The sequence below is a fragment of the Crocodylus siamensis genome, chromosome 6 (assembly GCF_052110815.1).
Source record: "Crocodylus siamensis isolate JL-2025a chromosome 6, ASM5211081v1, whole genome shotgun sequence".
NCBI classification, from domain to species: Eukaryota; Metazoa; Chordata; order Crocodylia; family Crocodylidae; genus Crocodylus; species Crocodylus siamensis.
Genome location: NC_143400.1, coordinates 19,948,879 through 19,960,706, shown reverse-complemented (window position 1 = coordinate 19,960,706; position 11,828 = coordinate 19,948,879). Strand labels below are relative to the sequence as shown.

The 11,828-nt window shown below is 56.6% G+C and overlaps 1 protein-coding gene across 1 annotated transcript; it reads left to right on the top strand.

The window, feature by feature from the left end:
* Positions 1-1,443: 1,443 nt before the first annotated feature.
* On the top strand, positions 1,444-10,917 carry ATP1B2 (ATPase Na+/K+ transporting subunit beta 2). Its single transcript, XM_090055777.1, has 7 exons — positions 1,444-1,673; positions 3,639-3,767; positions 4,687-4,791; positions 6,104-6,297; positions 6,495-6,551; positions 7,775-7,873; positions 7,990-10,917. Exons 1-7 carry the CDS (start codon positions 1,562-1,564, stop codon positions 8,152-8,154), a joined length of 861 nt encoding a protein of 286 aa, XP_089911903.1. The 5' UTR covers positions 1,444-1,561; the 3' UTR covers positions 8,155-10,917.
* Positions 10,918-11,828: the final 911 nt, after the last annotated feature.

Below are 11,828 nucleotides of genomic sequence, written 5' to 3'. Positions count from 1 at the left end.
TTAGCCCCTGAAGCTGCCTCTCACTTGCCCCCCTGGGCCAGCCCTGACCCCACCTGCCTCCCTGCCCTTGGTGGGGCTGGGACATCTGATGGGCGCGGGGCCCGCAGTAACGAGCAGGTGCAGACAGAAGGGTCTGGGCTTGGGCCCGGACACCTGGGTCCCACGGGATGGGGGGGTGGAAAATTCCACCGCTGGGGGGGCACAGAGGGGGCCTGGGAAGGGGGCCTGGGGCAGCCGGGACGCCTGGCTTCTCTGCAGCTCTGGGAGGGTGCTGGGGGGCCAGATGCCTGGCTGGGAGGCGGGGGGACACTGAGAATGGGCTGGTTGGAGTGTGTGCGTGTGTCCTGGACACCTGGGTTCTGGGTGTGTATGTGTGTGCACCTGTGTGTGGGTGTGTATCCGTGTGTCTAGGATGCCTGGGTTCTCTGTGTGTGTGTGCATGCGTGCCCACCTGCATATGTGTGGGTGTGTCCTGGGTGCCTGGGATGGGGTGTGAGCATGTGTGTATCTGTCCCTCAGACCTCTGAGTTCTCTGTGTGTGTCTGTGCGTGTGTCCTGGATGGCAGGGGTGTGTGTATACGCGTGTGTGTCCCCCGGCCCCTGCGTTTTGTGTGTGTGTGTGTGTGTGTGTGTGTGTGTGTGTGTGTGTGTTTGCAGGTGGTAATGCATGTATATGTGTGTACACATATACATGTGCTTGAGGGTGTCCTGAATGACTGGGGCTGTGTGTGTGTGTGTGTGTGGTGTGTGCATGTGTGCACACATGTGTGCGTGTCTTGGACCCCTGAGTTCTTTGTGTGTTTGTGTGTGTCGTAGAAGTGTGTGTGTGTGTGTGCGTGCGTGCATGCGCATGAATGTCTGTGTATGTCCTGGGCACCAGGTGTGTGTTTGTGTGTGTGGGTATGTGTGTGTGTGTGTCCCAAGCACCTGGGCTGTCTGCATGTGTGTGTGCAGGGGGGAGGTCCGTGCATGGGGGCTGTTTGTTCACACCTGTGGACCTGGGCACACCTGTGGGTGCACAGTCAGGTCTGTGTGTGACCACATGGACACACAGACTCTTCCCGCTCCCTGCCACTCCAGAGGCACACAACACACTTCAGTTGGGAGCAACACGCACACAACCCAGGTGACCTGGATCCCCCCAGGGGTCCAAGACACACGCACATACAAACACATGCACACGTAGACACACACATGGAACCCAAGCATCCAGGCACACGTGCACACACACACCTCGGACTCTCTCTCACCACCACCCCCGCAAGTCCTGAACACATACACACATATGCACACCCTCCCCTTGTCCCTTTAAGTCCCCCTCCCCCCGTTTATTGCGGCTCCTCGCTTTGCATATGCATGAGCCTCTCCAGCCTTGGGGGCGGGGCTTTCCCCGGGGGCGTGGCCAACCCCACCCCTTCCTTCCCCCCCCTCTCTCTAGCCTTACAGCTCATCCCCCCACAATCCCAGCTCCTACCATGGGGGGGAGGAGCTGATTTGCATAGCCCCTCCCCCTGCCGCACCAAGAAAAACCAGTGCCTCCCAGTGCATCCCAGTGCCCACCATGGCTGTGGAGAAGGAGAAGAAATCCTGCGGGCAGGTGATGGCGGAGTGGAGGCAATTCATCTGGGACCCACGCACCCACCAGTTCATGGGCCGCACTGGGACCAGTTGGGGTAAGTTGGGGTAGGGTGCCAGGGGCACTGGGGGGTCCTGGGGGGGGCAGGTACCCCTGCTTCTATGGGTGGGGATATGTTGCAGGCTGGGGGGGGAGGTGCAGGGTATTGGGGGGCTTTGGAAGGGACTGGGGGGCAGATATGGGGTGTGGGAAGGCAGATAAGGGTGAAGGGGGGGGGTTAGCAGCAAGAGGGGTGTGGGGGACCACAGGGGTGGGGGCCAGGTAAGAGGCTCTTTGGGGGGGCAGATGGGGGGCTTTGATGGGGACCTGGGGGCAGATATAAGGGGGGCAGATAAAGGGGGAGAGGGGGTGCTGGAGGGGTAGATTGGGGGGCTGGGGGCTTTGGAGGGGAGTTGGGAGGCAACTATAAGGGGTGGGGGCAGATGGGGGTGTTGGGGGGCTTTGGAGGAAACCAAGGGGGGCAAATAAGAGGAAAAAGGAGGGCTGGGGGAGATGGGAGCGGGGCTTTGAAGGGGACTGGGGGGCAGATATATGGGTGGGGGCAGATAAGGGGGGCTAGAGGGAGCTAGGAGGGGCTTTGGGAGGCAGGTAGGGGGCTGGGGGGCTTTGGAGGAGCTGGGGCAGATATAAGGGTGGAGGGGCAGGTAAGGGGCAAGAAGGGGTTTTGGGGGGCTGGGGTAGATTGGGGCAGATAGGGGGGTTTGGAGGGGATCAGGGGCAGATATAGGGGGCAGATGGGGCTCAGGGGGCTTTGGTAAAGCCCTGGGGAGCAGCTCTAGGTGCTGGGGGGCAGATTGGAGGGAAGGGGGCTCTGGAGGCCAACAGGGGGCAGATAGGCAGCATAGGGGGGCAGAGGGGGGCCTGGCAGTTTGGGGGTGGTGGTAGCTGCCCCCCCCCCGTTTCCGTGGCGATGCGGCAAGGAGCGGGGGAAAGTAGGTCACCGCAGCTGCCATGGCAACAGTGACCCCCCCCCCGGCTTTTCAACCCCCCCCCCCACCTGCCCTAGAGCTCCCCGGTAGCTCTGACCCCCCCATGGGCCCTCCCACAGCCCCTAGAGCCCCCCACCCCCTCCAGATCCCCTGCAGCCCCTTCTGGCCTCCCCTATAGCCCGCTCAGCCCCCTGGGCCCCCATAGTCTCTTCCCAGCCCCCCAGCTGCCCCAGCCCCTAAAGCCCCCCCAGCCCCTTGTGAGACCCCCCCTTCCCACCGCCCGACCTTCCTACCCCCCCAGACTCCCCATCGTGTCTCCCCACCCTGGATCCCCACCTTGTCCTCCCCGCACCCCTTGGACTCCCCAGCCCTCCCCAGCCTCCCTGTACCCCTTATCCCCATCTACCCCCAGACCCTCCCAACCCCCCCCCGGGTCCTGCCAGGCCTCCCTACCCCCCTGGACCCCTCCTAGACCCCCTAGTTCCCCCCCTGGGCCCTATGACTCCTCTCAGCCCCCCCAGTCCCCCCTGGTCTCTCTATACTCCCAGTTTCCCCCATCCCCACATTCCTCCCCATCCCCCACATCCCCCTGGGACCCCCCAGCCCCCATATCCTTAGCCCCCCAATACCCCCTATCCTCCTGGTCCCCCCCGGCCTCCCTATTCCCTCCTGCCCCCCATGCCCCCTCCGGATCCCCACTCCCCCTGAGGTCCCCCCAGGCCTCCTTATTCCCTCCTGAACCCCTCCAGTCCCCCACTTCCCTTTCACCCCATCCTGCCCGCCCTCACTGGGGACCCCCCTTCGGACCCCCGAATCCTGCAAGAGTAAGGATATGGGGGGGTCTTGGTCTTGGTCATGGGTGGGGGCATGTGGGCTATGAGAGGGGCTGGCTCTGCCCCCCCAGCAAGGCAGTGTGTCTGCTTCCAGTGGTCTTGGGGGGTGGCGGGGAGCCCGGACACGTAGGTGTCCCCTCTGGGGGGGGATTGGGGTCTATGTGGGGGGGTGGTCAGAGCCCAGGGGAATTGGAAGCCCAGATGTCTGGGTTGCACCTGACCCCTGCCTCTGCCCCCCAGCGCTGATCCTGCTCTTCTACTTGGTCTTCTACGGGTTCCTGACAGCGCTGTTCATACTCACCATGTGGGTCCTGCTCCAGACCGTGGACCCACACATGCCCAAGTACCAGGACCGCTTGGCCACGCCCGGTACGGCCTCACACTCCTGCATGCACGTGTGCCCCGCTGAGTGCATGTGTCCCTGCCAGGCTCCAGGAGCCCTGCCTGGGAGCCACAGGCCTGGCAGAGTTGTCCTTTCCCCCCACCTCATGTTACACATGCGTGTGCAAGCCTGCAGGCCTGGGCTCGTGCCTTGCCTTGCACATGTGGTGGTTTGTAGTTTGCATGTGGGTGGGTGGGTTTTGGTGCACGTGTGTGTGTGTGTCAGTATTTGGTGTGCAGACTGTGTGTGTGTGGGGGGGTGTCTGACAGCCCACATGTGTGTGCATGTTTGTGTCTAGCAGTGTACATGTGTGTGTTGCCTTGAATTGTACCCATGGGGGGGGTGTAGTACGTCTGCTGTGTTGCATGTGTGTGTCTGTGTGCATGTCTAGGGTGCATGCACATATGTGTTCCCTTGAGTTGCATGTACCCATGCGTGTTGCACGCATGTGTTTTGCATTGTATGCCCATAAGCATGTGTTCCACATGTGTTGCACATGTGTGCATGTGTCCTCTTGTATCATGCACGTGGTTGTCACCTTGTCCCACCCATTTGTTGTTGCCCTATGTCACACGTGTGTGTATCCTTCCATGCGCACCTGTCCTTTTGCACATGTGTGTGCACAAGGCTCATCCCAAGCCCCACACACGGGTCCTTTGTGCCCTCTCATGCTGCCTAGGCCTTGGGCTTCGAACTTTGGTGTTGCACACGTGTGTCCTCATGCCCTCACACGTGCACGCATGCATGGCCATGCTCTCTTGGGTCCCATGTATCATGTCTCTCATGTTGCACATGTGCCCATGAGCACACGTGTGTGTCACTCCAGACCCACCCTAGATCAGACTGTTTCTTTGAACTCCGGGGGGCCTCGTGTGCACATGTGTGATGGCTGCTCTCGTGTCCCAGGTGTGATGATTCGCCCCAAGACGGAGGCCTTGGATGTGACCTTCAACGTGAGCAACACAGAGACCTGGGATCACTATGTGAAAATGCTCGACGAGTTCCTGGAGCGTGAGTGTGGCGCGTTCATGTCCTTTGCACATAGGCATGAGCTCTCCCTTTATTGCACACCCATGTGCAAGGGGCACGAGTCCCCCCCCCATGTCACACACATGCAACTGGAGAAAGCCTGCATGTCTCATACCCATGGTTAGGGAGATCTCATGTCTCACACATGGGTGTGAGTCTCCCCATGTCACACGCTCATGGTTAGGGAGCTTTCATTTGTCACATGTGGCTGTGAGCCCCTGTGTTGCACACCCGTGGTTTGGGAGATCTCGTGTTGCACATGGGTGTGAATCCATGTGACCCCCATATGTGTGAATCCCCCCTGTTGCAGGCATGTACATCCCCATGTGTTGCATATGGGTGTGAATCCACAACCAGGGAGTCCCCATGTGTCACACATGGGTGCGAGCCTTCATGTTGCATGCCTATGGTTAAGGAGATCTCACATGTGGGTGTGACTCCCCAGTGTTGTGCACCCATGACAGGTGAGAGCCCGTGTTGCACACTCATGCTTAAGGCAATCTTGTGTGCCACACATGGGTGTGAACCCCTCCATGTCACACATACACAGCTGGGGCATCCCCATGTGTCATACGTGTGTGTGTGTCCCCTGTGTTGCACATCCATGATTAGTGAGATCTCATATTGCATGTGGGCGTGAGTCCCCCACGTCACACACCCATGGCTGGGGACAGCCCATGTGTTGCACCTTGGTGTGAACCTCTGTCTTGCACAACCGTGTTTAGGGCATCACATGTCGGTGTGAGTCCATGTGTGACACACATGGATGTGAGCCCCCCCCGTGACTGGGAAGCCCCCATGTGTTGTACATAGGTGTGAACCGTGTGTCACACACTCATGGCCAGACAGCCTGCATGTTGCACGTGGGAACTGCACCCTACCTCTCACACATGGCCATGAATCCCCATGTATGTGTCTCCCTCTCCTCGTGCCACATGTGGATTTGCACGAGGGCATCACACAAGTGTTGCATGAGGGTGACAGGCCCAGCCAGGGGTGAGAGTCATGGTATGGGGAAGACGGACCCAATCCTGGGGGATGGTTGGCTCCTAGGGTGCCCTGATCCTGGGGGTGGAGGGCCCAATTTTGGGTGTCTCCAGTGTCCAACCCTGGGGGAAGAGGGGTCTGGTGGCCCTGATGCTGGGGGAGGCTGAATCCTAGGGGGGCCTGATCCTTGGGGGAGGGGCGTCTGGTGGTCCTGATTCTGGCTGGCCAGGGGGCCTGATCCTGGGGGGATCCCAGACTTAATCCTGGCTGACCCCCTCCCCCCCCTTTTCTACCTCCCCCTACCCAGCCTACAATGACTCGGTGCAGGCGGCCACCAATGCAGCCTGTCACCCCGGGCGCTACAATGAGCAGCCGGATGATGGGGTCCCCAACTACCCCAAGCGCGCCTGCCAGTTCAACCGCACCCAGCTGGGGCCCTGTGCCGGGCGCACCTACGGCTACGGCGATGGGCGCCCCTGCGTGCTCGTCAAGATGAACCGGGTGCGGGGGGACAAGGGTCTATGGGTCGGGAGTGAGGGGCACCAAGAGTGGGGGCGGGAGGCTGCCAGTCGGGACTGAGGGGCATGCGGGGGGGGGGGCGGCAGGAGGCTGCCAGTCGGGAGTGAGGGGCACCAATATGCTTGGGGAGGTGTCCGTGCTCTGACCCCCTGCTCCCCAATCTCCCTCCCCCACTTCAGGTGATCAACTTCTTCCCAGGCGACAACAAGACGGTCAGCGTGGTCTGCGCTGCCAAGGCGAGTGCCTGCATCTGTCCCTGTCCCCCATATCTGGCCCCCCATCTGGCCCCCCATCGTTAACCCTTTATTTTCTCCCCCCGGCTCTCCTGCAGAGGCCCAGGTCAAAGTCTGACTTGGTAAGGCCCCTACCCCTAAACACTTCCACCAGCCAGGCTTGTAGTCCAGCTGCTGCCACCCCAGCCTCATAGAAGCCCCCCAGCTCCTGCCCTAGAGCATCAGGACTGCCCCCCCGCCTGAAGCATTTCCGCCTCCCCTTGTGCTATCTCTTCACTCATTCATTCATTCACTCCATCTCTCTCTCCCCTGCTGCCAGCTCCAGCCTGATGTGGAGCTCACAGTAAGAGCTGGGGCTGTGGGTTGGGAGTGAGAGGCACTGGCTGGGTCCATGGGGGCTGATGGGATATGTGTGGGGCAGAGGCCAGCAACCGGGGGGGAGGTCTGAGGGGCAGCTCTGAGGTGTCGGGTGGGGGGCATGTAGAGGGTCTGGGGCCTACACAGCCAATGATAGCCATGTCACTGTGGAGGGCATGGCTGGTAACCAAGATGGCTGCCACTCCCTGGTCATAACATGGCCGCTATTGGCCTTGTAGCCTGGGAATCAAGATGGCCACCCCTTCCTGGCTGTAACAGGGCCACCATTGACTGTGTAATCTGGAAACAAACATGGTCGCCCATCCCCAGGTCATAACTTGACCTCCATTGGCCCTGTAGGCTGGGAATTAAGATGGCTGCTCTTCCTCAATCATACCGTGGTTGCCACTGTCAGTGTAGGCCGGAAACCAAGATGGACACCTGCCCTCAGGTCATAACATGGCTGCCATTGGCCATGTAGGTCAGGAAGCAACATGGCTGCCTACCTACTTGGCCATGTTGCGTCCCAGCCTGTCAGCCATGTTGGATCACGGCCTATGCAGCCATGTTGTATCCAGCCTAGTGGCCAGGTTAGATCTTGGCCTATGCAGCCATGCTGGGTCTTGCCCTACACGGCCATGTTGGAATCATGCCCTACACAGCCATGTTGAGTCCTTGCCTATGCAGCCATGTTGGATCATCTTAGCCTATGCCACCTTGTTGGATCCTGGCCTGTGTGACCATGTTGGATCCCAGCATACACAGCCTTTACAATGGCTGGGGCCTTGGCAGTGCCCATGATGGTTGGAGGGACAGTCTGGAAGGCCCTGGGTGCTGGTACTGACACCCTTCCCACCCCCCATCCCCAGAAAGAGGAGGACATGGCACAGCTGGGTGACCTGGCGCTGTACCCGGCCAACGGCACCATTGACCTCATGTACTTCCCCTACTACGGCAAGAAGGTCCATGTGAGTACAAGGGAGGGGCCCAGATGCCTGGGTTCTTGGTGTGGGGGCGAGGTAAAAGCAGTTGCCTGGACAACTGGGTTCTCAACCTTTAACCCTACCCCCATCCCCACCCCCAGGTGAACTACACGCAGCCCGTGGTGGCAGTGCAGTTCCTGAACCTCACGGCCAACATGGACCACAACGTTGAGTGCCACATCCGTGCTGCCAACATCCGGGCAGACGATGAGCGCGACAAGTTCGCAGGCCGTGTCGCCTTCAAGATCCGCGTCAACCGCAACTGAGCCCAGCCCCCACCTGCCTGCTTAGCCCTACCTACTTGGGTGAGAGCGGCAGTGGGGAGGGGGCTCAGATGCCTGGGTCCCTCCCTTCTCACAGCGGCGGTTGGGGGAGGGGGCTGGGAGCTGAGCCTGCTGCTACACTCCCCCCATAATGTGACTAACTTGGCTCGGGTGACCCCGCCCCCTCCTTTAACAAGCCCCGCCCCTCCCAGATCATGCCCTCCCCTTTTAATAAGTCCCACCCCTTTCTCCTTATGCCCCGCCTCCTCATTTCTAAGCCCCCTCCCAATCCTGCCCCGTCATCGCCCCAAATCCTAGGCCTGTCCCTTCACCAACAGCACTTGTTACTACAAAGATCTCCCTGCCCCACTTACTAAGCCCCGTCCCCTCCCCCCCAAGTCCTGTCCCCTTGCAACTTAAGCCTTTTTAACAAGCACCACTCCCCTCCGAATCAATCCCACCTCCTTCAACAAGCCCCGCCCACAGTTTCCCAAGCCCTGCCCCCTCCCAAATCATGCTCGTTACTATAATGGCCCCCTCCCTACACCCCAGAAACTCAACCCTGCCCTGCTGGAATGCTGTATGATCTCTACTAATTGCACCCCCAGCTTTGCCCCTCACTGGGGCGGTTCAGGCTGTGACTGACACCCCCCAAGAAAAATTCTAATATAATAACAATAATAATAGTAATTAATAATAATAATAAATGTACATAGTTATTTTTATATATATATATTAAAAATTAAGGATCTGCTAAGCTCCTCCCATCCCCCTCACTTAGTTGTTCCCTCCACATGCTTGGATCACCTTCCTTCTCCCACTCCCAGAAATATTCCAACATGGCTTCCCTGGCTGTGCAGGGACAGCAAGATGGCCCCCTGGGTCAGCAAAGGGTAGGTTTCAAAATGGCTGCCATGCCTTAGCTGCCAATATGGCCGCCTTTGTGAGTGGAAAGTAGGGTTCAAAACGGCTGCCATGCTCTAGCTGCCAATATGGCTTCCTGAGTAAGCCTACCTTTGTCACGGTAGACTGGGGTTCAAAATGGCCACCATTGCAAAGCTAGTGCAGTGGCCATCTTGTCTACTGGTGAGACTCCTAGTTAGAATCAAAATGGCCACCATCATGGCCGCACTAGCCATGCTGGAGGTGCCAGCATGGCTGCTTGTGTCAGGGTAGGCTGGGATTCAAAATGGCTGCCATTGACTTATTGCTAGTATGTTAACCAATGGGAGGATGGGATGATGGCCATTTTGCTTCCTAAAACAACTAACAGCTGGGGTATAGGCTGGGAATCAAAATGGCCACCACACCCCAGCCAATGATGTGGCTGCCAGTCGGGGTTCCAAAATGGCCACCATTGCTGAGTCTCCATTGGCCATATAGGCTGGAAATCTAGTTGGTTTCCACCAATGAGGTGCAGCTGCCATCTTGTTCTCCGGCAGGGATGGTGGCCATGTTAGATTTGCTGGCCTTAAGATCCAATCAGGACCTAGGTGGCCACCAAAGGGCGGCCATTTTGGATTGACTGGCCTCCATAGCCAATAGCAGCCATCTTTGCTACTGAATGGCAGTCATTTTAGATTCCTTCTGCTAGGCCATGGAATGTCTGCCATCTTGGATCCCTGACCTTTAGGCCCCATGGCTAGCATAGTTACCATGTTGGCTATCAAAAAGCAGCCATTTTGGATTCCCACGCTCATGTGGCCAAGCTGGTCACAAAATGGTGGTCATGTTGAATTCCTTGGCCTAGAGGGCTCTTGATTACCAGGCTGGTACCACATGAGCCATGGAAGGTCAGCCATTTTGGGTTCCCAGACTGGTCATTACCATGTGGGCCATGGAATGTGGGCTCCCACATTGGTCATTACCATATGGACCATCAGCCATGTTGGGTTTGTAGGGTGGTTGTTACCATATAGGCCACTGGATGGTGGCCATTTTGGGCTCCCAGGCTAGTCATTCCCATATGGGCCACAGGAGCGTGGACATTTTGAACTCCTGGACCAGCCAGCCAGCAGCAACCACATTGGTCCTGGGTGGTCAGCCATGTTGGATTCCCAGTTTATCCAGCCAGCGCCAGACTCTGCAATGGCAAATCCTTCTCCCTGACACTGATCCCACTTCCCCCACCAACTAGGCCACTCCTCCCCCTTCCTGTCCCGTCCGTCCTGTCTTCTTTTAATGTACAGATCTTTTTTCTTTTTTTTTTTTGCTTGTTTAATCCGCCTCTCCGTTCTAACATAGCATTATTGCACTGAGACAAATCTCACCCTGGACTGACCCCAGCTTGGTGGCGGGGAAGAAAGTCCATATTATCCGTTTAATGCCTGTTGTAGACGTCTCTCAAGCAGCTGCTGGAACATTGTTTGGCTGGCTAGTTTGTCTCTGCCTCAGTTTCCCCCTCCTCTGCTGCTGTCTCTACTTTTTTCCGATGTAATGAAATTCCTCGTTGTTTGGGGGAGGATTAATTTGGGGGTTTTAAGGGGGATTTAAGTCATTTCCCATTTTGGTTGAGTTTCTTTCCAGAACCACCCCTCCCCAAATCCTCTCTGTTCTCCTAATGCTACAACTTCTGTTCACTCATGGGATGAAACCACGTAGCCCCCTGGCTTGTGTTAATCGTCTTTTTTTTTTGTTGGGGGAGAAAATTTTGATTTTTTTGTTGGTTTTTTTTTTTGGGGGGGGGTGTTATTTGCTGATGTATTTAATTGCCTGTATTGGGTCTGCTGTAAAGGAATGAGGAGAAATCAATAAACTGGAAAAAATGAGATAAAAACCTGGTGGAGGTGTTTCCTGATGGAATAAAAAAAAAAAATTGTGTGTGTGTATACACATGAGCATACATACATGCAAGTATGTACATGCACACACACATACACACTCTATACACGCACACATAATGTATGCACACACTACACAGACATATAATGCACATGTACTGTATACATACACTACACACAATGTGCACACATACTGTACATACACATTATATACACACACACACATATAATGTGCACACATACTTTTTACACATACATACACACATACAGACCCTGTAAACATACACATTATATATAGGCGCACAAAGCATACGCAAGCTGTATATATACACGTACACATCCACCCAGAGGTGACCCAAGCAGGGTGCGGGGCCCAGGACAAATCAGCCCATGTAGTGCCCTGACCCTGCTCTGATCCCAGACCTGAAGACACTGCCAGTGGCAGCATTTGGGGGGTGTAGTGAGCAGCTGGACATGGAGCCAGTGCTCCACCCGGCTCCACAGGGCTCAGAGCAGCCACCTAGATTCACACCACCTCTACGGATGGCCCTGCATGGACCCATGTACTCACTATACACATATGCACACACACTATATGCAAATATCTACCCACATATGCACGCACGCTATATGAATAAACCCAGACACATATACATACAATGTGCATACCCATGCACATACCCATTGTATACATATATACGCACACACATATCTACGTTGATGTGTATGTGCATATACACACATAGGCACACATAAACATGCACTATATATATATATGTATACACACACATATATATACTTATACACACACACACACATATACATATGCTGTGTGCATGTATATATATACACACATGTATATACATGCATGCATAATGGGTGTATATACATGCACTA

What these genes read in the sequence shown, in the direction of transcription:
- ATP1B2 (XM_090055777.1), top strand. Translation starts at nt 1,562, where the DNA reads ATGGCTGTGGAGAAGGAGAAGAAATCCTGCGGGCAGGTGATGGCGGAG. An exon ending in GGACCGCTTGGCCACGCCCG is followed by an intron (nt 3,768 to 4,686) that starts GTACGGCCTCAC and finishes CTCGTGTCCCAG; the next exon opens with GTGTGATGATTCGCCCCAAG. An exon ending in GCGTGGTCTGCGCTGCCAAG is followed by an intron (nt 6,552 to 7,774) that starts GCGAGTGCCTGC and finishes CCCCATCCCCAG; the next exon opens with AAAGAGGAGGACATGGCACA.